Source organism: Lissotriton vulgaris, chromosome 9 (assembly GCF_964263255.1).
Source record: "Lissotriton vulgaris chromosome 9, aLisVul1.2, whole genome shotgun sequence".
NCBI classification, from domain to species: domain Eukaryota; kingdom Metazoa; phylum Chordata; class Amphibia; order Caudata; family Salamandridae; genus Lissotriton; species Lissotriton vulgaris.
The window spans coordinates 968077546-968100897 of record NC_141697.1 but is presented as its reverse complement, the minus strand read 5'-3'; the positions used below and the strand labels follow the sequence as shown (position 1 = coordinate 968100897).

Below are 23352 nucleotides of genomic sequence, written 5' to 3'. Positions count from 1 at the left end.
AAATCTGAGGTGAATTAAATGTTTTGCCAAGTGGGTGTTATGTTATTGTCCCTCCCTAGTTTCTGCACAAGATTAATACCAATATCAATTCCCTCCACTGCAGACAGAAGAAGGATAAAGTAGGAGCTTATCTGAATATGGTGAATAGGGTAAAGTCGCGGGTCGTTTGATCCTAGATAGACTGCGGGCCTGGTCTGAGGACAACAACGTCATGACAGACCTGCAAAACGGCTTCCGGGAGGGCCTGGGCACTGTGGAGCAGGCGCTGAATCTGTCCCTTCTTATCGGAAAATATGTCCTGGCTAAGAAAGGTAGTCTCCACTTAGTTTATTTTGACGTGACCGCAGCCTTTGACTGTGTTTCACACTCAAGGCTGTGGTCAATCTTAGCGGAACTGGGTGTAGACCCACCGATAATATCCTTCCTACATGAGTTGTACTCGGAAGCGTCGGCCAGGGTAAGATTTGGGGTGAATGGTGAGCTTACTCCCCCTTTTGCAGTCACCAAGGGAGTTAGACAGGGGTGTGTCCTGGCTCCTTTTTTATTTAACCTCTATACCAATGGTCTTGAAAAGGCCATGTTAGAGGGGAGTCAGGACATGCCAGCAATCGCCCGTCGTCCCATTCCTGCGTTACTTTACGCGGAGACGCAGTGATTATGGCGCGTACCCCATTACAACTTCAGAACCAGCTAAACTCCTACTGTAGATTTATGGCTTCACTGGGACTAATGGTCAATATAAAAAAACCTTTGCTATGCATTTTGGTAAAAAAAACAGCCAAGAAAAAATCGATATTTATTGAAGAAACCAAGCTGGACTGCACCAATACCTACCCATATTTAGGAGTTTTATTCGATAACATTTGTTCTTGGAAACCGGCCATTGTTAGTAGGCACCTCTTATTCCTGAGAGCTACTTCTGCCCTTATTGCCTTCGCGCATAAAATAGGGAAGCCACCCCCAAAAGAACTCACACAAATATATCATGCAAAGTATCACAGCGTAGCAGTTTACGGTGCTGGGGTGTGGGACCACGTACCCGTGGACATTCTACAGAGGATAGTGAACAATTTCATTTGTTTCTTGTTGGCCGTTCCACTGTGCTCCCCAACGTTTGCCTGTCATGTCGAATTGGGCATGGATTATATTAAAATTCATCCAATACTACTATGGCATCGTATTTGGTCTACAGAGCAGTGTAGTCTAACACGTGTGCTAATTTCAGATTGTTTGGGCCTAGACAATTGGTCAGATATTCCGTGGCTGTCCTTTGTACATCATTTTCTTAAGGACTTGGATTATTCTATTTATTTTAATTAACCCTCTATTTTAACTTCTATCACAAGAAAGACCTTGAGGACGCTATGTTTGTCACATTTAAGGGAGCTACGTATAGCTCAAGAAATTAATAAAGTGTCAAATCGGCATATTTTAACAATTCAATGTACTGAGGGCATTCAACCGTATCTCACCTTTTCTCTGACAAACTATGAAAAATATTTGTTGACACGGTTTAGGCTCAATATGTTTTTCCGTTTGGTTACATTACCAAAGAGACAGGATTGGTCCATTTTAATTATCGGATGTCCCTGCGATGGTATTTCTAAACAGACCACTATTCATGTACTACTGTTTTACGAATCACCACGCAAGCGTAGGATTATTCCATTATTGCAATCCCAGGGCCTGCGTAGATGCCGCCCTGCCCTTATGGCATTACATTTAGAATCAGTATCAAATGCTAAATGCATAGCTATGTTTCTTAAAAACTGCTTGAAAATTTGTTGCAAATATGATCAATTGTAGTCCCAGTGTTTTACAAACTTTTGTGGCTGAAATCTGTAGCGTCTATATTAATTATGCCTGGCATTGTACAAGTACTCGGCGGAAAACACGTTTTTATTCAGTAAACTGTGGTTATGAAAGACTTTACTCTGTAAATGTAATGTTTATTACTATTTTTATTGTATTTATATGATTGTGTATGAAATTGTATATTATGATTGTTGCTTTTATGATTTTAATCTGTTTTAAAATCGATTAAAGCGTTCTACTACTACTGGTGAATAGGGAGGGGTAATCCAAAGTTGACCTCATACTATCAGGCCATATTTTAGTTTACGAGTTCCTGGACAAATCGTGTTATAATGCACTGCCCTTTTATAAGCCTCTATATAGAGGACCTGAACGTAGGAGGAAGAACATTTATAGCCATTGCTTTGTTAATAACAGGATCAGTTAACATACAAATTAAGACGTCTCTAAAATCACATAAGATGGGGTACAGTACATTTGTTAAAGTCACAATGTATGAGTAGTTTTAGGAATTGAGTTAAAGGGTGGTACAACATTTGATAAGATATGGTAAAATATTGATAAATTATAGGGGACCGAAAGGGTGCAGTTTTAGAGTCTAAGATGAATTGGTACAAAGGTTTTGATGGTTTAGCTAAATGTGTGATATCTATAATAAGATGCAATGTATATTTTTTTCTAGTTTTAGCTATTCATTATATTTGAACTGTATTTTTGCAATGTGAAATCTACAATCAAAATGTACTTAATATTTTTCAAATATGTATTTTATAGCTTGAAAGCTTTCTATCATTAGTGATGACCTATGACCATCCCAAAGAGTTAGGTCTTCAAATTTTAAGATCTCTGTAGCTAAGTCAGAAACTCCTTACTGGGTCTGGAGATGCTGAGGAAGTGTAATTATCACTCAGAGAACCAGAAATATCTGCTGAGTTACATTTAGGTGGACCAAATGTGTCTGCTACAAAGTAACTACAGGTATCTGTCTCTGGTCTTTTTTGAACCTTTATTTATGAAAGAGACAGGAGGGAAGTATACATCAAGCAGGCTGCTTTCTGTGCTGGAAAATGGTTAATACATTTGTTCATTCCCCATCCTGGAGATATAATGTGGACAATTTTAGAAACTCCCAGATTTGGAAACATGCACATTGAAGTCACCCAGACTCTCAATGTTAAAAGTCTATTAACTCTCTTTAGAATCTGTGTCTCTACATTCTTAAATACTCCCCTCTCTCTGTATCTGTCTCTTTTGGGCTTTTCCTCATTACCTTCTTTTAGTTTCCAGTCCCCCATGTGAAGTTCTATCCTTCTAACAAAAGCAATTATCAAACCGAATCACAATAAATGTAGTTTGCCGTTAATTTTTTGAATTGTGTCCTTATTGCACATTACCTTGCAAAACACTATTAGATGTAATGTAACTAAAATTTTTGCCGGATGATATGGTTTCCCCTCAGTGACACAGATGTTTAATATTTAATCCTTTTCCCCATTTCAGATTATCACTTACGTGTAAACTTTCAGGACAAAGTCCTTCTCTTCCTTGAGTTCAGAGATGGACTGTAGTGCATCCATGAGGCTCAGTACAGCACAGCCATAGGGTCGACGGTAGTGCAGGTGTGGTGGACCCTTCTTTGAATCATTCAACAGCATGCGGCCTGCGATATACAAAATTGAGAGAATAGTAAATATCAATCATAAATCCATTCAGCACATGTATTATTGTATCATTCGCAAATTAAGGTCTTGAACATAGAAAAAATATAATTGCAAAATAGGTATTCCTCACACCCTCTCTTCTATTGGAGTGTTTATTAATAACAGAGGATTTACATTGGTTCTTGCCATGTGGAGGAAATTGTGAGACACAAACAATGCTCTCCTAACCACTCTATGTCCATGAAATATACCACCAAGAAAAGCAAATATGGTTCACCCAAACTCTTCTTAGGTCTAAGCACAGTGGCAATTGAGAATGCTTCATAACAAATGCATGGTACATCTGTGGTTAGCTGAGATTCTCAAAGGCCTGGCCTTTTCCACAGAAATTCTTTGTTGGTATCTATATTATATCAGTAAAAGTATACCCTAGATAAACCACAATGGAAAACATTGCCCACAAATACCTATGCATGTGGACACTGTGGTCATACATGTAGACTGCATGGATAGAATAGCAAAGTGTTTTACTTGCTTGTGTATCTATGCATTCTAATATCTATGAAGGCCAAAAATCCACTTGTTCATATCTGTGTATGCTACTTCCAGCCTATGTGTTAACACTGGGTATGTGGCATTGCAGCATTGCTATGATTATGCATTGTTGTTTGATTCTAGTACATGAAGCAAAGAGAACATTGATTCCAGGAAATACAAAACATCAGTGAGTTAAACATACTTTACCTATTCGGATGACATGAGCCACAATGTATAGGTCTCTCTTCAGGTCTTTGCTGCTTAAATCCTGAAGAATGAGAAAGGAGCACACAGTAAGAATATCCATCACACATAGTATTTTCAGTGCATCAACTCATGGCACCCGTACGTGACTCATCATCAGCTCTTATTCCAGTCTCCACCTGCTTTCACACATGCTTTTCAATATATGAGTACATCTAACTGTTGCTCACTTCAAACTGTGAACACCAGTCACTAGTTACCTACAACTGTTACACATACTACATGGACTTTTATGAATCTCATCCCCACTAACTGCCCATTTGTAGTTGTGATTCAGTCTGGGATGGTATTCAGCTTTTTCTTCTATCATATACCCACCTTTTTGGCAACTAATGTTTGAATATATTGCCGCACGGGAGCTCAAGATTTTTCCACATCCAACAGTGACTCAGAATCTCAGCCAACCTCCACATGACTCCCAAAGCCATCCATCTACATTCTCAATAATTTTTCCATCACTGCTGATGGCAACATTCATTGTCATCTTCACATTTAACTTTTAAATACATCTGAACTGCAGTTTAACGACAAACCATCCCATTGATTTCCTGCCATCTGCTAAAACACAGGACATTCCACCCCCCCCAAGTACAGACAATAAACAATTGATCAGTGAACCACAGATCAGTGAATCAGATTCCTGTAACAATTTGTTGTTCTCCGTGTTAATGAAATTACAAGAAATGTTTGCAAGGAAGAAACAGAAGTAGCAAACTGGTCAGACAATAGGTGAGAGGAACAGAAGCACAGGGTTGATAGAAGTGGGCAACAGGATCGGTGACACATGTTAAAAAGAGCAAATAATAGAAAGATTGTAAAGAAGGGAAAGGACGAGGTCATTAGAAGGGGTTTCAAGGATAGCAGGAGAAATATGATATGTATGTGCCTATAAGCTCAATAGCCCTCAGGGTGATGAATGCTTTTAGAAGGAGGTGAGATTGAGGGAGTCCTTCAGAATGGCCCAATGGTGGAATAAAGTATCATGAGGGTCTTCTGAGCTGAGACTCTGGATCAACTCTTTCAAAGCAAGGGGCTGGCTCCAGTCACCTCAACGAACATGGTCATGAAGAGAAGGAAGCTAACTAAAGAGGGACTATTGGTTTGGGGGGGAGCTGCTGTGGCCCGCTTTCCTGGTTCCTTGTGCCCAAAGCTCTCTTCTGGTGCACCTGAATAACGCTTCAGACTATACTTCTCTGACCTTTTATCTCTTCAAGAGGCAGAAGTCCCAAAGATGTTTGCCTGCTTGTCTCCACCAGTCCTCTACAGGTTTCTATCTCAAGAAAAAGCCTAACTATTAGATGCATCTAACTTTTGTACATGACATTTCTCAGTACTGGTTTTATACACTCGGATTTGAACAAAATAAAAGTACGTTTGAACCAAAATGCACTGTTGAAGTGTTAATGTACATTAGTAAATCAAACACACTTATTTTCCGTAACCAGCTCTCTCCTCACAGCCATCCACGTTCCCTCTATAGTCAGTACCTACCGTGAAGAGAGCACAAAGTCGATCGATCTTGTCTGGGTTCTTCGGGCCGCCATTCTTGTTAAGCCGCACCAAAAACCGCTCACTGCAAACATACAGGAAAGAACACAAACAGCAGAAGAAAATCATGACATGTAAGAGGGTCAGGAAAACAGCAGTCAGAAGGAAAAAACAAGCACTGACAAAATCAATTGGTCTGACTTTAATGTGTAATCACTTGCACAGACTGCTACTCAATGTCACAGTTTAGTCAATACCACAAGGGTGCAGGCCTACAGGCTGTTATTGGCTGTCCCCACTACTCAGAAGCACTAAGGTGCAATTGCACAGACCGGTATCATATGTCTCTCTTGAGTTAGTAGAACATGGGTGCCACTACAGGCATTTACTAGATGCTCTTCATGAATCAGCAGCACAAGGCTGCACTCCTTCAGGCTGGTACGAGATGGCCCAGTTGAGTCAGGTAGCACAGGTGTTCAGTAGCAGAAGCAGTTACTAGATGTCTTTCTTTAGTGAGCAGCAGGAAGGAGCCACTACAGGCTGGTAGTAGATATCCCTCTTGACTTTAAATACTTTTCATAAACAGCATGAAAGGGAACACTAAATATATATTCTAAAAATATGAACTTCATGTGTGTTTTATAAATATCTTAATCAGAACAAATACACTTCTTTGTAAGCAGCTGATCATAGCCAAGACCCATTTGTTTGGGGGACAGTGAGTCTGCTATGAGGAAACCTTTGCAGAAATCCAAACACTTGGTGCCTTATTCACTTACAACTTACACTTTTGATAAATAAATGTGTACTATTTTTACACCTTTCTTTACATTATATTATATTTATTTACATATTTAACTGTTTTCTACAATTTCATTTAACATTAATTCGTATGGGTTTTATTTTAATTCCCTACCACCATTATTTTCTATGGGATGGTGCAGGACTTACTAGCATTTATTTAATAGTACCTTACACTAGAATTAAGAATTAATTAAATTAGAATTAAGCAAAAAGTAGTAAACGTACGCAAAAGTGTAAATTACTCAAAAGTGTAAGTTACCTTTGTGAATCCATTTCTTAAATTTTGCTGAAAACTTTATTGTTAGAAGTGTTGAGTACTAGCAAATGTTTTCAGCTTTTGCTACTTTATTGTTTTAGCAAAGAGAGTGATGCAAAAAGGCTCCTGTACTATCAATAAGTCTTAATTTTCATTGATAGTATATGTCCTGTAAAACCTATGAAAGAAGGGACTTTTAAAGTATTGGAATGTTTTTAATGTAGTGTGTTTTTCCAATGCAAATAAAGATATTTTATGAGTGACATATGAAATAGAAAATGCACATGCTTTTTAAAAAAATATATAATGTAGAACATATCTCTATTATAGAGATCTTAGGTGGTGATGTAAATTTGGATAGAGTTTGCTCCATCAGGGCAACAGAGTAAATTACTCCATCGCCCTGACAGAGTGCCCATCTTGCAAATTTAGAATTCACTGCCAATCCAGTGGTAATTTCTAAAGCATTATACGGAACTGCAGTCATTGTCCAATTTAGGGGCTTATTAGGATGGCGGGCGGACTTTGCCCGCCACCCTTGTGGAAAATGGGAGCGCCCGCGAGCTGAGCGGCGCTCCCGCACTGCATATTAGGATGCGCCCGCCACAATGGCAGGCGCATCATGCATTTTTAACATTGTGGCGGGCGGTGCTCCCAGCACCGCCCTCCACAATGCTAAAACTGCATGCATGCATTTGCTTACACAAAGCGGCAGGCACCGCGAGGTGCCTGCCGCATTGTGTATGCAAATGCAGGGGGGTACCACAGATACCCCCCATGTGCACCGCCCACCCCCTCCTTCACGAAATGAAGACTGTATGCCTTTCCATGGCGGCATTACCGCCACGGAAAGGCTCCTGTTTCAACCCATTGTAATATGGCTGGCGGTGTCTGATAGACACCGCCACCATATTAAACCTTTTAAACCACGGCGGTCTTTCCGTCCACTGCTGTCCCCCACGCCATGCTAATATGGCGGGGGGAAATTTGTGGATTTCGGACCTGGATGTCGGGCGGATCCACCGCCCACATGGCGGTGGCGATCTGCCCGACATCCTAATGGGCCCCCAAGTTTTTTCAATTAAAAAAAAAAAAATCATGAAGTGGGATTTTCTTTTTGACAATAAGAAAATATGCCCCCTCACCATGCGAAATGACACCGATGGCTAGCGAGACATAAGCCAGTTTTCACTGACCCTTACCACCAGGGGTTTCCTTGACGGGATTGACAGTGAAAACTGACCTATTTGTTCACCCATCTAAATTGCGTGTGCAGACATAGACTGCCGAACTGGCCTTACTCTGTTGGGCTGTTGGAGGGGTGTAAGCACAGCAGAGATGGAGTCGATTCGGCCGTGGTTACACCAATGTCTAACCGCAATTAAATTGGGTAAGCAGACCATCATCTTCGAAGGTAAGGATACTACATTGCCATTGAAATGAAGTATCCTTACTACCAAGATATAAATCAGGCCCTAAGACCTCCTCCTGTGAGCGAGGCTGCCTGACAGCTGAAACATGCAGTGAATAGCTTTGGATAAATTAATAAACTCTGTATTTTAAACATCTTCAGTCAGTGCATATTTTGGACTTTTGTATTTATCACAATTGATCATGGCAGGAATATGGCCCTGACTAAAGATGACCTCCTAGCCAGTATTCAACTCTTCAAAACTATATAGATATATCAAGATAAATGTGATAAAGACACAAAATCAGTTAAATGTTTTGAGGTGAAATGACAAGAAGTAACAAGAAAGAAAAAAAGAAAAAACAGTAACAGTGAAGAAGAGGATGAGGATTTTATAGGGTATGAAAGACAAAATAAAGGAAGAAAGAGTGTTAATTTAGATACATTTGGAGTTCTTTATGTACCCCTACAGTGGCAACAAACAAATGAATGTGTGTCTCCGTAAGAGAGTTTGCAGAGAAAACTGTCCTGAACCAAAGAGTAAAGATGTCTGTCATTTAAACAATTCAAAGACTATTAATATAATATGTTTATTAATTTATTTTTCACAATATGTACATTTACCTTTGTAGTGTTCATAGGTGGCAAATAAATCTAAATGTTCCACTAGAACTGTATGGACTATTACAATTCAGAATCTCCTGGGTACTTTGGGGCAGATTTATGTTAACTGGCGCATCCCCAGGGATGCGCCAGTTAACATGCGCCACAGCTCCGCCACCCATGGTGCGCCGCATTTATAATGCGGCGCACCATGGTGCAAAAACGGCACAGATGCGTGACGCATCTGTGCCGGAAATGTGGCGCATTGCTGGAGTTGCGGCGCAAGCGCGATGCAGCTCCAGCAAGGCTCAGGGGTACACCATGTGCACAATGCTGCGTCAAGACCTACGCCTGCTTCAAGCAGGCGCAGGGTTTTGACGCAGCATTGCCCTGAAAGTGACTGAGTGAAATCTCATAGATTTCACTCAGCCACTTTCAGGAGGCGTTCCTGCGCAGGAACGCCCCCCCCTGTGCAGGAACGCCTCCTTATGGCGCAGTGCTTTACAACGTGACGCATCTCTTGAATGTAGAACAAAGTCTTTAAAATGCGGAACTTATGGGTCATACCTCAAAGCAGTTCAAAATCATAACTTTTTAACTCTAGTTATGATTCAAACACGGGCCATTCACGAGCATTTGGTTATCCTACAAATCCATGAAATGCTTTGAGATGTACAAATTGGCCTTTTACTGCAAATATCAATATTCGGGGACATATCTTGAGAGTTTTAACATATGACAAAAGTACAGTAAACAATGAGTCCAAAAGCAGAACAAAGATTATGGGCCATATGTATCAAGCCGTTTTTGAATCGCAGAGGACGAAATTCGCAGAATTTCGGCCTTTGCGACTCGCAAACGGCTGTTTTGCACGTTTTGGAATGTATGAAACATTCCCAAAATAAGGAATTGCAAACTTGTGCGATTCCTTATTTTTCTATAGCATTTAGGGAATCTCAAATTTGCGATTCATTAAATGCTATGTATGTAGCAATTATAGCTTGCGAATTTTGTTTAAGAATTCACAAATTACCACCAACTTTCAGTTGATGGTAACTTGTGAATTCTTCCAGAAATGCACAAATTGGCATTTTTAAAGGTGGCATATGATGCACACCCATGCCCATAGGGCATGTATGTGTGCCATATGCACACACATGTTCTTTTCAGGGGTGCAGCAGGGTGTCTTTGAGGCACCCCTGCACCCTTGCAATAATTCTCAAATTGCGATTAGCAAATTGCGAATTCGCAATTTGAGAATTATTTTGCATTCATTCCTATGGGCCTCCTGGCCCATAGGAATGCATTAGAAATTATTCCTTAATTGCGAATTCGCAAAATGCGAATTCGCAAATAAGAAGCTTAAGGAATCGCAAATGAAAAGCGATTCCTTAAAATTCGCTATTTAGGAAATGCAAAATAGTTTGATGATACATATGGCCCTTAAAGAGAAGAAAGATAGAAAATTAGTATATATGAAAAATGAATATAAATGTTAAAGGAGCAATTCAAAAGCTAATGAATTCATTATTGCCTTTGTCAATAGCCCCATAAATTGTAAAATAGACACGTATGGAAGATGGAGTATGGTAAAAGAGAATCCACTAAAAACAGTAGACAGTCAAATAGCTTAGCTATCTAATTAGTGACTAGTGCTTTGGTCTACTGAGGTGCAGTACTAAATCATCCAAAGATTGAGATGGCTTACCTGCCATGCCTACAGTAGCCATTATGTTTAGTGGACATATATTGGTGATTTGGTGATTGAAAAAACACTTGGAAAGGGTGATGACATTCTCTAAATTTGACTGCATACTTGAGCATTTCAGAGGTACATTTACAGTGCTACTATTTCATGGCAGAAATGTCACCATCCTAAAATGGGGTTTGTAAAAATTTACACTGGAGTGCCCTCTACCCAAATTGGCTCCCCTGACTGCAGAGGAAACTCTGCTGCCTCTGCTACTTTTCAACTGCAAGTGTAGGTAAATAAGACAATGTCAATGATAAATTCTGGTTCTAGGTTTACAATGATGCCAGTCAGTCAAAAGTACTATATTCGGTTAATGTTAAAACCATAAAAGCATGCTAAACATTTTATATCAGAGAATTATAAAACCAAAAATTACATTAAAAATATATCAAAATGGTTTTCGTCAGGGGCGGAGCCGGGCAGGTGACCAAGATGGCCGCTCGGGGTCCCGGCTCCGCCGACCTTCTTCCCTCACCGCCCGATTTGACCGCCTGTCCCGTGCGAAAATGGAGCTTCTGTGCGTCGGAGGGGACGCCGAGATGGGGCGCCTGATTCTGGTGAAATTCTGGGCTCCATAGACGGAGATGTGCTCCTTTGCGCGGTGCGGCCCACCCGATGCCAGCAGCCGGGAACTCACGCTGCACTGCTTCCGGCCGCCAGTTGAATAACAGCGGCCACACGGACCCGGAAGACGCTGGTCTCCCGTCATGGAGGTCAGCATGCCCTTCGACAACTTACTCCCAGCAGGACACCGCTGGAGCCCGCTACCAAAGTGCTGCACTATCCCTCTGTGCTGTTCGCCCCCTCCCCCCCCCCAGCACATTCCATCGGCAACGGGACACTGGGAACTGCTCTTTGTTTCCCTGGAGGTACACTATTTGTTTGTTTACATTGATCTGAGACCTACGCTCCGGCTCACCAGAGCCGGTGGGGGTACAATGCTGCTGTGGTACTTCTTGGGCTGGGGGGGCCTGTATGCGCCTGCCAGTGGTGGGAGAGGATGGCATTGATGTGATGCTTTACTGTTGGGACTCCGTCGAACTACGCTCCCCTGTCTGGCGAGGGCCGGCGACTCCGAAGCTTGTCTGAACTGCGCCTCGCTGGTGCTTCCTATGAAAGTGGCGCCTCGATGGGTTCTAACTGGTTATGGCGGCGGCCGAGTGTATTGAATACCGGGGGGTGGCGATTGAATACCCCCTGGGGGCCGGAGGACCACATTTGAAGTGGCGTGATGGTGATCCTGATTGCCTTTGGATCGATGACTAACTGTAAGCCGCCACCAGCTCTGTAAGTCACTCTTTGTGGGGCACATGTCGCTGTTCCCTGTGGAGGAGCCGCGGCCGGGTGTGGATGCGACTTAATGGTGGCTGAGAAGCGGACATGCTCCTTTAAGAGACTCCCTGGCGGCTCGGAGTGGATCGACTAAAGGATAACTGGCTCCGTGGGTGAAGGTGGACGGCGGTTGAGCGAACCGCGCCATGGGACATCGCAAAGGCTTTGGTTTCTCCCGGAATGACTTGTGTGCTCCAGTTGGTACTTTTCTAGCTCGGCCCAGCATTACATGAGCGGTGTAATTTGTACTTCTGATCTTGCAGGTCTGTGGGAGTCGAGGGCGCTCGGGCGCCATTGTTGCTACTTGGGGAGATCTATCCTTTACTGTGGGACTTGAAATGCTGAGCTATTAATACTATCCTGTTTAAATGGGTGCTCCCAATGTTATGACTTTACTCCCGAAGTAGTTGAAACGCTGTGTGGTGGTGGGGGGGGGTCGGGGAACCCGTAACGGGAACCCTCCACATATTTCCTTTTCCCTATCGTGGGATGCTAGTTTTCTTCTTTCCTTTTCCCTCTTCCTTTTTTTAACTTACGGTGTGCTATTGTCTCTCTCTCTTTTCTCTGATTCTCTTGTCTATATTTCGGGTTCATATAATGGGCGACAGGCACGCTGCTAGGGGGGTAGGCCGTAGCCATATGCAGGGGTGCAGGGTGGGGGAATGGGGGAGGGGTGTTGTTGTTTTTCTTCCTTTCTTTTTCGTTTCTATGGCCTTCTTTATTTTTGTTGCTCTTGGCTTGTCTTTCCTTTCCTCTTTTCTCTTCTTTCTTGGGATCTGCGTGGAGATAACTCTTCACATGCTCTTCTTATTTCGGACAATGAGGGTGGATTTCTAAATGCTTTGCCTACTGCGGCTTGGAACTGTTCGGTGGGAAAATTGCGTTGCTTTTTGACTATCCTGGTACTATGCTGGAACATAAATACCTTACCGACAGTATTCCGGACTGTGAATATCCTGCTTATCGAATATCATTTGATTTGTTATGTTCTAAGTGTAATGCCACAGATCCTGCTCTTTCTACTTAATTTTAAAAGAAACCTTCTTTAATCCTGCTACCTTCTGGTAATAATGTCTTCCGGGGTTACGACCGAGTATTTGAGGAGCGGATCTTTGTGCTGCAATGGACTATTTGTCTTGTTTTAACCGCTTCTGTCCTGATGGCTGAACATGATGGTCTGAACTGCTTTGGTTGTAACTGATTTAAGTATCAATAAAGGTTTACCAAAAATAAAAAAAATAAAAATGGTTTTTGTATTGTATACACATGCTTGATGATTGATGCCAAATTCGGGGGGGGGGGGGGAATTGTTTTATCCATGATGCAAAATCAAAAATAAAGTTTTTAAATAAAAAAAAAATATCAACATTTTAATGCATTCATATTTCCACGTTTCAAGATTGAGGCAACCATACATTCAAGTAATTCAGATTGGTGCATTGGGACAAGTTATACATAGCTTATTTTTTCTCTTTAATCTGACGGCCGCGGTAAGGAACCTGGCTACATGAAAAATTTCCCACACATTTGATAATAACTGCAGATAGAGAACAGCTGGCTTGACTTGCAAGAAACCTTTGTTTGCTAAGATTGAGAGGATAAAACGCTTCCGAATTTGAAGAAGGTGCTCACAGAAAAAAATAAAATGTGTTGTGTCCTGTACAGAGGAATCATCACATGAACATACCCCCAGATCTTCCACCCTTTTCCAACCTGGAGATTCCGCAAGGAGGTAATGAAATTGATTCAGCCTGAATCTAACCAGTAGGAATCGATGATTAGGGTTTGTGACGATGTTCAAATATGGTTCAATTGTAGGGTAGTCTTTCGCAATTGGTGAGCTCTTACGGTCGGCATTGTCAACTCCCTTTCTTCTTTAGCCATGGCAGCCATTAATAAATATGAATCCTTTACCCATTTAACATCCCCCTTCAGCAGCTTTTCAGGCGAGTTATATATCTCGGGCGGCCCAATTTCACTGTCAAGTTATAAACATATCAGAGCCAGGGGATACGATTCCCATGATCAAGAGCTAAACAGTCTTTTAGAATTTCCTGATTTAGCTCTAGTTCCAGGTTCAACCAAGTCAAGATCCATTTTAAAAGAGGTGCAATGGCAATTAAATCAACACTCCTGATGAACAATGTAACCAGCTGTAGATTGTGGGACAGATAAAATATTTCTAAAAAACGTATTTTCAACAACCTGGATTGCCTTCATATTCCTATCTCCCCAAATGTCCGCACCGCACATTGCGAGGGAGACGCATTTTGCTCCGTATATTTTCAAAAGAGCTTGCATTGGTCTAGCCCACAATTTGCGTGCAAAGCCCGAAACAGATGACTTCGATCTGGCCAGGACATTTCTTTTCGCTAGAATTTGTGGTGTCCATGAGCCTTGGTCGTCGAATATAATACCTAAATACGGGAAGGTGGAAGCCCTGGACAACACATTCCCCTTGCAATGAAAGATTTTAGCCCTTTTAGTTTTACAGCCAATTATCATTATATGGGACTTGGAGAAGTTGACACTAACGTCTGAGGATTTCATGAAGGCTGCAAAAGAATTTAAAAGAAGTTGTAACCCCACCGCAGTTTGTGCTAAAAGGGCAGCATCATCCGCATAAAGGAGTGCCGGGATCAGGCGTTTCCCAACACGTGGAATATCTTTACACGCTTCGCATAAAACTGAGTCCAGATTATTAATATAAAGGGTAAAAAGTAAGGGGGCCAAGATGCACCCCTGCCTAACACCATTGGCAATACGTATTCCTCCAGTACAATTACCCATCTGGTCATATCTCATGGTGACAGATAAATCCCTATGCAGGTCTGCAAGGAAATAAACAATATTTTTATCAACTCCTAATATCTGAACCATAACCCATAATTTGGACCTATTCACTCGGTCAAAAGCAGAGGAAAGGTCCATTAATGTCAGAAAGAGTGGACCCTTCTTGGCAACTGTATACTTCCCAATCAAGAGGTGTAAATTGAGGTATTGATCTGTTGTGCCCCTACCTTTCCTGAATCCATATTGCAGATCTGAGAGGGTTTTCGTTTCCGCTAGCCATCCTGTGAGTTGACTAAGCACCACCGTTCCAAGCACCTTAACTGCGGAATCAATGAGGGAGATCGGTCAATAACAACTTGGATCCCCTCTGTTTCCTTTTTTGAAATAGGTACTATTACAGACTCAGACCACGTGTTATGTAGACCCGATTGACAGGCCTTATTAAAAACATTATACAGTATTTTAGACCATGTCTGAACATCAGATTTAAAGAGAGCAGCTGCCACGCCGACCGGTCCCCGGGGCCTTATTACTCGTCATCTGATTTATGGCCTCTGACACTTCTAATTCTGAAAAAGATAAAGTATACGCCTCAATCTCGAAACCGGAATTGACACAAATGTCTTCACCTTCATATACTAGTTTAAAATGATTATGCCAGGCCTGCTCCTGAATGCCACAGTCAAGCTGACTATTAAAAGAATCTTCAACCACTTCCCAGAATTTGGAACTATTTTTTATGACATCAGTGGATAATAGATAATTCCAAGCCTCGTTTCTAATCTCCTTTTTCCGGTTTGTTAAAGCCAATTTGTCAAGTCAAGTCAAGTCAAGTCAAAGGATTTATATAGCGCACTACATACCCGGAGGGTTTTAAGGCGCTTAGGAAGGGGAGGAGAATTACTTGTCAAATATCCACGTTTTAAGTTGCTTTCTGAATGCTAGGTGGTTCTGGGTAAGGCGAAGGTAAGCGGGGAGAGAGTTCCATGTTTTAGCAGCCAGGTATGAAAAGGATCTGCCTCCCATGGTGGTCTTGTTGATGCGAGGTACAGTGGCGAGGGCTTGGCTGGAAAAACGTAGTTGGCGGGAGTGGGTGTAGAAGGACAGTCGTGAGTTGAGGCATTCTGGACCGATGTCGTAGAGTGATTTGTGTGCGTGGGTAAGCAGTCGGAAAGTGATCCTCTTATTGACGGGTAGCCAGTGGAGGTCTTTAAGGTGACCAGAGATGTGATCGTTGCGTGGGATGTCTAATATGAGTCTGGCTGAGGCGTTTTGGATTCGTTGGAGTTTCTTCTGGAGTTTTGCGGTAGTACCTGCGTAGAGGGTGTTTCCGTAGTCCAGTCGGCTCGTGACCAGAGCGTGGGTGACTATTTTCCTTGTTTCGGAAGGGATCCAGCAAAATGTTTTTCTGAGCATGCGAAGAATGTTGAAGCAGGAAGAGGATACGGCGCTGACTTGTCTGTTCATTGAGAGTGAAGAATCCAGGATGACGCCTAGGTTCCGTGCGTGGTCTGTCGGGATGGGTGCTTTTCCGAGGGCTTCCGGCCACCAGGAGTCGTCCCATGCAGAGGGGGATGTACCTAAGATGAGGACTTCTGTTTTGTCTGAGTTCAGTTTCAGACGGCTTTGTTTCATCCATTCGGCAACTTCTTTCATTCCTTCGTGTAGGTTGGTTTTGGCGGTGCTGGGGTCATTGGTGAGGGAAAGGATCAGTTGAGTGTCATCCGCGTAGGAGATGATGTTGAGGTTGTGTTGGCGTGCGATGGCCGCGAGGGGGCTCATGTATACGTTGAAGAGGGTGGGACTGAGTGAGGATCCTTGTGGTACGCCGCAGATGACTTCAGAGGCCTCGGACTTGAATGGTGGAAGGCGGACTCTCTGGGTTCTTCCGGTGAGGAACGAGGTGATCCATTCAAGTGCTTTTCCTTGGATTCCGATGTTATTGAGGCGTTGTAAAAGGGTGTTGTGGCAGACTGTGTCGAATGCTGCAGAGAGGTCGAGGAGGATGAGGGCGACTGTGTCTCCATTGTCCAGTAGAGTTCGAATGTCGTCTGTTGCTGCGATGAGGGCGGTCTCAGTGCTGTGTTTTGCTCGGAAGCCAGATTGTGAGGGGTCGAGGGATTTGTTGGCTTCGAGGAAGGCGGCGAGCTGGTTGTTGACAGCTTTCTCGATGACTTTGGCCGGGAATGGAAGGAGCGAGATGGGGCGGTAATTTTTGAGTTCGGTGGGGTCCGCTGTGGGTTTTTTCAGAAGGGCGGTGAGTTCAGCGTGTTTCCAGCTTTCCGGGAAGGTGGCGGAGTTGAAGGAGCAGTTGATGACGTCTCGGAGGTGCGGTGCTATGACGGAGTCTGCTATGTTGAAGATGTTGTGAGGACATGGGTCTGTGGGGGATCCTGAGTGGATGGAATTCATCAGGCGGATGGTGTCCTCGGTGGAGATTGGGTTCCAGTCGTTAAGGGTGTTCACGGGGGGAAGATGATCAGCAAATGGTAGGGTGGGTTGGTTTCCGGGTTGGTTGTCAAAGCTGTTGTGGATGTCTGCAATCTTGTTGTGGAAAAATGAGGCTAGGGAGTCGCAGAGGGTTTGAGAGGGGGTGATGTCGTTGGAGTTGGCCGAGGGATTGGAAAATTCCTTGACGATGTTGAAAAGTTCCTTGCTGTTGTGAGCGTTGTTGTCAAGTCGATCCTTGAATGCTGTTTTCTTGGCTTTTCGGATTAGTTGGTGGTGAGTGCGGGTGGCGTTTTTGAAGGCGTCCTTGGTGCTGGTGGTTGGGTCTTTTTTCCAGGCCTTTTCAAGGGAGCGGCAGAGTTTCTTGGACTTCTTGAGATCATCGTTGAACCATGAGGCCTTCTTGCTGCCAGGTTTGTTTTGACGTTTTTTCAGTGGTGCTAAGGTGTCAGCGGTGTTGGATAACCATAGGGTGAGGTTGGCGGCGGCTTCGTTAGCGTTGGAAGAGAGGGCTGGGGTGTTTTGAAGGAGCGATGCGGAGATTTGGTCCATGGTGATTTTGTTCCAGTTCCTTTGTAGGGTAGGTTGGAGGTGGATGCTGGGTTTTGGTTTGTTGTAGGTGAAGTGAACGCAGCTGTGGTCAGTCCAGAGGAGGTCCGTAGTGTGGCTGAAGGAGACATGGTTGCTGGATGTGAAGATGGGGTCGAGTGTGTGACCTGCAATGTGGGTGGGGGAAGTGACTAGTTGTTTAAGTCCGAGGTTGGCGAGGTTGTCCACGAGGGTGGCGGTGTTGCGGTCGTTGATCTTTTCGAGGTGAAAGTTGAGGTCTCCCAGAAGGATGTAGTCTTTGGAGGGGAGCGCGTGAGGGGTGATGAAGTCCGTGATGTCTTCACTGAATTTTGCGCGGGGTCCTGGTGGTCTGTACAGGAGGGTGCCTCTGAGTGTGGTTTTGGGGTCGATGTGGATCTGGAAGTGAAGGTGTTCGGAGTTGGCGAGGTTGGCGTCCGAGCTGGTTGATATGCGGATTGATTTCTTATGGACGATAGCGATTCCTCCTCCTGTGTGGCTGGAACGGTCTTTGCGAGTGATCTTATAGTCTTCGGGGATGGCAATGGTGATGTCTGGTGCGGAGGAAGCATTCATCCATGTTTCCGTAAGGAAGGCGATGTCCGGAGAAATGGTGTCTAGTAGATTCCATAGGTCAATGGCGTGCCTGTGGACTGATCGGGTGTTGAGAAGGATGCATTGTAGGTGGTTGGGGTCGGGAATCTGTGGTGTGGTCGTAGCGGAGATGTTGTCGGTGCCGCTGAATTTGCAGGAGAAGCAGGAGAAAGGTCCATGGGTTTGTCCAGGGGCGGCTTGGACGCAGTTGGGAGCGCGACCGGGGTTAAGGGCTAGGAGGGTTGCGGCATCGTAGGTAAAGCGGGGGGCTGGGAGGGACGGGGGCCAGGGGGTCTGGCGCTGGGCGCGGTCCAGGCGCGGACGGGCGTAGACGGGCTTACCTTTGGCGCACCTTCGGCGCGGCCGTAGCGCGTGGACGCTGCGCGTTGGGACATCAGACATAAATGAAGTGTGGAGGGGGCGGAGCGTGGGAGGGTCAGCTGGGAGGCGGGGTCTGGGAGGAGTCACGGTAAAAGTAAAACAAATTGAAATGGCCGCCCGGTGAGAAATCGAAACTGGGGCACAGCCGGAGTTTCAGTCAATGAAACTTGCAACAAAGTATCCAGAGAGACGCTTCAGTAATAGTTACATCCGCCGCTATGCAGATAATCACAATGAGGCAATGTGAGCAGGAACGATACTAAGCGCACATCAGCTGTGCATTTAAATATAATTAATCAATCTGAGCCAAAAACGATACTAAGCGCACATCAGCTGTGGATTTAAATAAATTAATCAATGTTAGCAAAAACAAAACTAAGCGCACATTAGCTATGAATTTAAATAAATTAATCAAAGTGATCAAAAACGATACCAAGCGCAGTGGAATGAGCTATGCGCTGAAACAGGGCGGCAGGCAGCAGGTACCAGGGCAGGCAAGGCAGGCAGCGAGGGGAAGGCTTCCGTAATGCAGGTGGAGTGCTGGGGGAGCGACCGTAATGGAGGGAATCCAGACGGTCGTAGGTTTACCTTAATGCTGCTATGGTGGGCTTATCCGATGGGGATGTATGACATTACAACGCATATATTCACAACGCAAACAAAACTTTTACAACGCAGGATCCATTACAACGCAGGCCATTACAACGCATGCCATTACAACGCAGCTGCTATTACAACGCATGCCAACACAACGTAAGTATGGGTAGGTATTTTTTTTTTATAAATTGGAATGTAATATTAGGGTAAGTGTTGAATAGTGTAGGGGTTAAAATTACTATTCTAACTCCAGGGGGCGTAACAGTAGGATAAGTGTTGGATGGTGTAGTGGTTAAAATTTAATTAAATACTTACCCATACTTACGTTGTAATGGCATGCGTTGTAATAGCAGCTGCGTTGTAATGGCATGCGTTGTAATGGCATGCGTTGTAATGGATCCTGCGTTGTAAAAGTTTCGTTGTAATGGTAGTGCGTTGTTTTAGTTGCGTTGTAATGGCTGTTTCCCATCCGATGGATTTGATTTTAAAGCAGCCAACAGCTTCCGGTGGGCTACTGAACAATTGTGGTCAAACCATCTCTCCCCTAATATATCCTCACCTTTACACAGCCATTTAAGATCCGAGGCGATCTTGGCACAAATTTTGGTATAAGCCACAAGAACATCCTCATACCCAGCACTTTCATTCATGCAGATAGGCATCTCATGACCTACGGTAAACAATAAATTAGCATGGAAATCCTGGGGTAAGACCCGACACCATTTGATTCTACGGGCTTGGTCTGTGGGCCGTATGTCTAATTTACCCACCGTTCTATTGATTTTTTCTAGTCTCTTAAGGTCATCTGCCAAGGTCAGAGTGACAGGGTTATGGCCACTAAACGTGGACCAGGTTACAGTGTAACCACTGACCTAGTGGTCAACGCTGCACTGATAAAAATGTAATCAATAGTTGACCCAATACCCTTGCCCTTAAAGGTTGGAACTGTTAAGCCCCCATCAGTTGACTTTGGATAAATCAGGCAATTTTCTGCCACCAATTCCTCCAGGTAGACTCCCAGTGATGAATGTTCAAAGTGGATATCTTCTTGGTCTACCGGGCCTAAAGTATCCCAGACATGGCAGTTTTCGGTACAACAATGTACATTAAAATCACCCAAAATAATAACCAAATAAGATTTAGTGTTTTTCTCACTAAATGTTGTAGACTGGCCAAATGTTCAATTATAAAAACTCTGTCAAAAGAATTATAAAAATGTACAATGAGAAGAGTACGAGCATCAGTGGACACAATGTGTACTGCCAAACAATAAGGTGAGCCCGTCTCCAATTTGGTATGAGTGCCAGCAATTTTCAAGGAAATCAGGGTCAATAATCCACCCTTCGCCCTTCCCATAGGGGAGGCTGTTGCTGGTAACGAATAAGTTGTATAACCGTCCAGACAGAACAGGTTATTGGTATCCCAGGTTTCCTGTAACCCAATAATGTCAGACTCAGTTAGACAAGCCCTTCACCTGGCATCATCTGACTTATTCTTTAGCCCCGCAATGTTCCAGGTGAGTATCTTCGTGCCTGCGTGAAATTTCCTAATAGGGGTACCTGACACTAGTGTTTCCTTGTTAGAGGCCGACCTACTATGCATAATAGTCTTTGTTGGTACTGAGGGGCCCAGTCAATCTATCTCCTCTAGACTTGTAAGTGTCTCAAATCTATTATGGATAGGTACAGTAAACTCATAGGTACCCTGGGTTTGTGTTCTGTCTGTTGGGTCGACCCTTCCTCTTACCGTTAGTGATGTATTTCGGTAAAATTACCCTAAGGGTAAAATACTGATACCAACCCCACTTAGGTTCCTAGTTCCAGCCCTCACTAGAATCAATTTGACAATTTGCGGGGATCCAAAATTTAATACCACGCAGTCACCTCTACTAGTTTTAACAGAATTCCCTATCCAGGCAATCCTGCGTGTCATTTTAAATTCTCTAAATAGACAACTGCCAAGCCCTGTTAAGTTATTCATGATTGAGGGCTTTATTCCTAAGGGAAGCCCAATGTTCCTCCACTCCAGACTGCAGTGGGGGTACATTTGACAAAATGACAGTGTATGGAGTGGCCTCGGGAGGTAAATTAAACTGATTGGCTCTATTTTGTCGATAGTGGGCTCCCTGGTCCACCCCTATATGTGGATCCTCACTTAAATCAGGCCTACACCTCTCATTAGCTTGTGGGACACGCTTACTATCTCTCGCTACTGGAGAAACTAGAGTACCAGTGTTGCAGCCTATACCAGACACAACAGGCACCTGGTTTGGTGCAATAGCTAGTTCACCTGTCCGATTAGTGGGCCCATTAGGCCCTCCACTAAGTGGAATGGATTGAGGTGAAAGAAGCTGATTCTCTATTTTGCTCAGTCTGGAATCTATTTCTGAGAGTTTAGTGGAAATAGGTTTAAGCAGTAACATTAATTTTTCTTCAAATTTTGCTATTATTCGATCTTCCAGATCGCATGGAGCCTGCCTAAGATAAACCTGTGAGATGGTGCTTGTTGGACTAAGTGTGCTTGGGGTAACAACCTCTTGCACACAGCTTTTCCGTCCACGGGTACCTCTAGTTTTTGGCACCTTGCTGGCCTGATGTGAGGTAGCTGGAATGCCACCTGCTTTCCTTTTTTTCTCTACACCAGTAACAGCATCCTCCCCTTTTTTCCCATAAACTAATCGTTGCTGGCGGGTTAAAACTTTGGAGGGAGAAGAATGAATAAGGGCGGAAGTCCCAACAACATAGGATAAGTCATCTAATGCTGCAGCCAGTGAAACAATTGCCGGTTGCTGTTGTGTCTGAACCTCATAGACATCTAGTGTTTCTCTTGTTTCTACTATGTCTGGTATCAGCAAGGGGGGCTCCAGCAGAAGCCTTTTTAAGGTCTAACGACAATCTCTTTTGGGTCAACTCTATTTCATGAATTAGTACAGATTCAGCCCTTATAAGGAAGGCATCAAGAGTGCCCACCACCCCTGATCCCCCTGTCCCCTTGAAAAGGCCCTTACTCATTGCTGACAATTATTCTGTTCACAGGGGTCAACAAAAAGTACAGCGCTACTTAAAATTCAAGTTCAAAAACATTAACCCAGGTCCCTTAGAAACGTGGTAATCTTGATGAAAAGGGGTGGCCCAGCCCAGCCTCCTCCAGCCGCGAACGGGCCTGCCCTTGGCCCGGGCGAACCCGTGCCCGTCCCGCGCCGCAGAACCCTGGAATCAATTTATAGAGCTGGCTGGCTGGCGAGATCTTGCGAGAGCGCGCTGCCTCTTGGGGATTGTGGTCCCAGGCAGTCCTGCGCTCCGTGGCGAAAGGGCAAGCAGGGCATCACAGCAATAAAAAATCCTTAAGCCCACCTCAGACCCCGGACAACACTCAGCAAAAGCTGGCAGGCAAAAGGTCTCCAATGATCCGTCTCCAGCAGTCCGTAGTTAGGGGTGTTCTGTTACAATGGTGCACCTGAGAGTGTACTCAATTTTGAAGAGGGTAAACATGTGCTTCAGCTTTTTTCCACACGTCACTGAATTTACCAGTTAGTATGCACTTTCTGCCTTTGGACATGTATCTATTCTTGTATGCATCTATGAGTGAAATTAACATGGCTCTGGAGTTTCTCTTCTTTATCCATCAGGGCCAAACTGGCCGTAGCAGGCTTTGGGCATTTTACAGGGAGACTGGAAGAGGGGGGGGGGTCGGTTCTGCAGGAGTGGGGGCCAGTTTTTCAGCAGTGCTTCAATATCGGCCCCCACTAACAAAAGCTGCAGTGCTTCATACTTGCACGTCCCCAACCGCCTTCCCCCCTCCTCCCTGGGGCTGGTCCTTCAAAATTGCCAGGGGTGCTTTGGGTACCCAGTCCGGCTCTGCTATCCATATCATAATGAAAAATCCCTGCCCCATGGTTCTACGCCTTGCAGTGCGTATCTGTCACTGATGCATTACTTCAACCTACAGACTTAGGGGGTCATTATGATTGCGGTTTTTCCGCATCCTCGGGCCGGCGGAAGCCACCGCCGGCCCGAGGATGCGGAAAAACCGCAGCGGACTGACCAAA

At 44.1% G+C, this 23352-nt stretch overlaps 1 protein-coding gene across 1 annotated transcript in view; it reads right to left on the bottom strand.

Annotated features, from left to right (window-relative positions):
• DOCK3 (dedicator of cytokinesis 3) overlaps window positions 1-23352 on the bottom strand; it is a 1414611-nt gene that overhangs the window by 409828 nt on the left and 981431 nt on the right. The window contains exons 10-12 of the mRNA XM_086938817.1: window positions 5769-5850; window positions 4221-4281; window positions 3328-3475 (exon numbers count right to left, since the gene is read on the bottom strand). Coding sequence (XP_086794943.1) covers window positions 3328-3475; window positions 4221-4281; window positions 5769-5850 — 291 coding nt within the window. The remainder of the gene's footprint in view (window positions 1-3327; window positions 3476-4220; window positions 4282-5768; window positions 5851-23352) is intronic.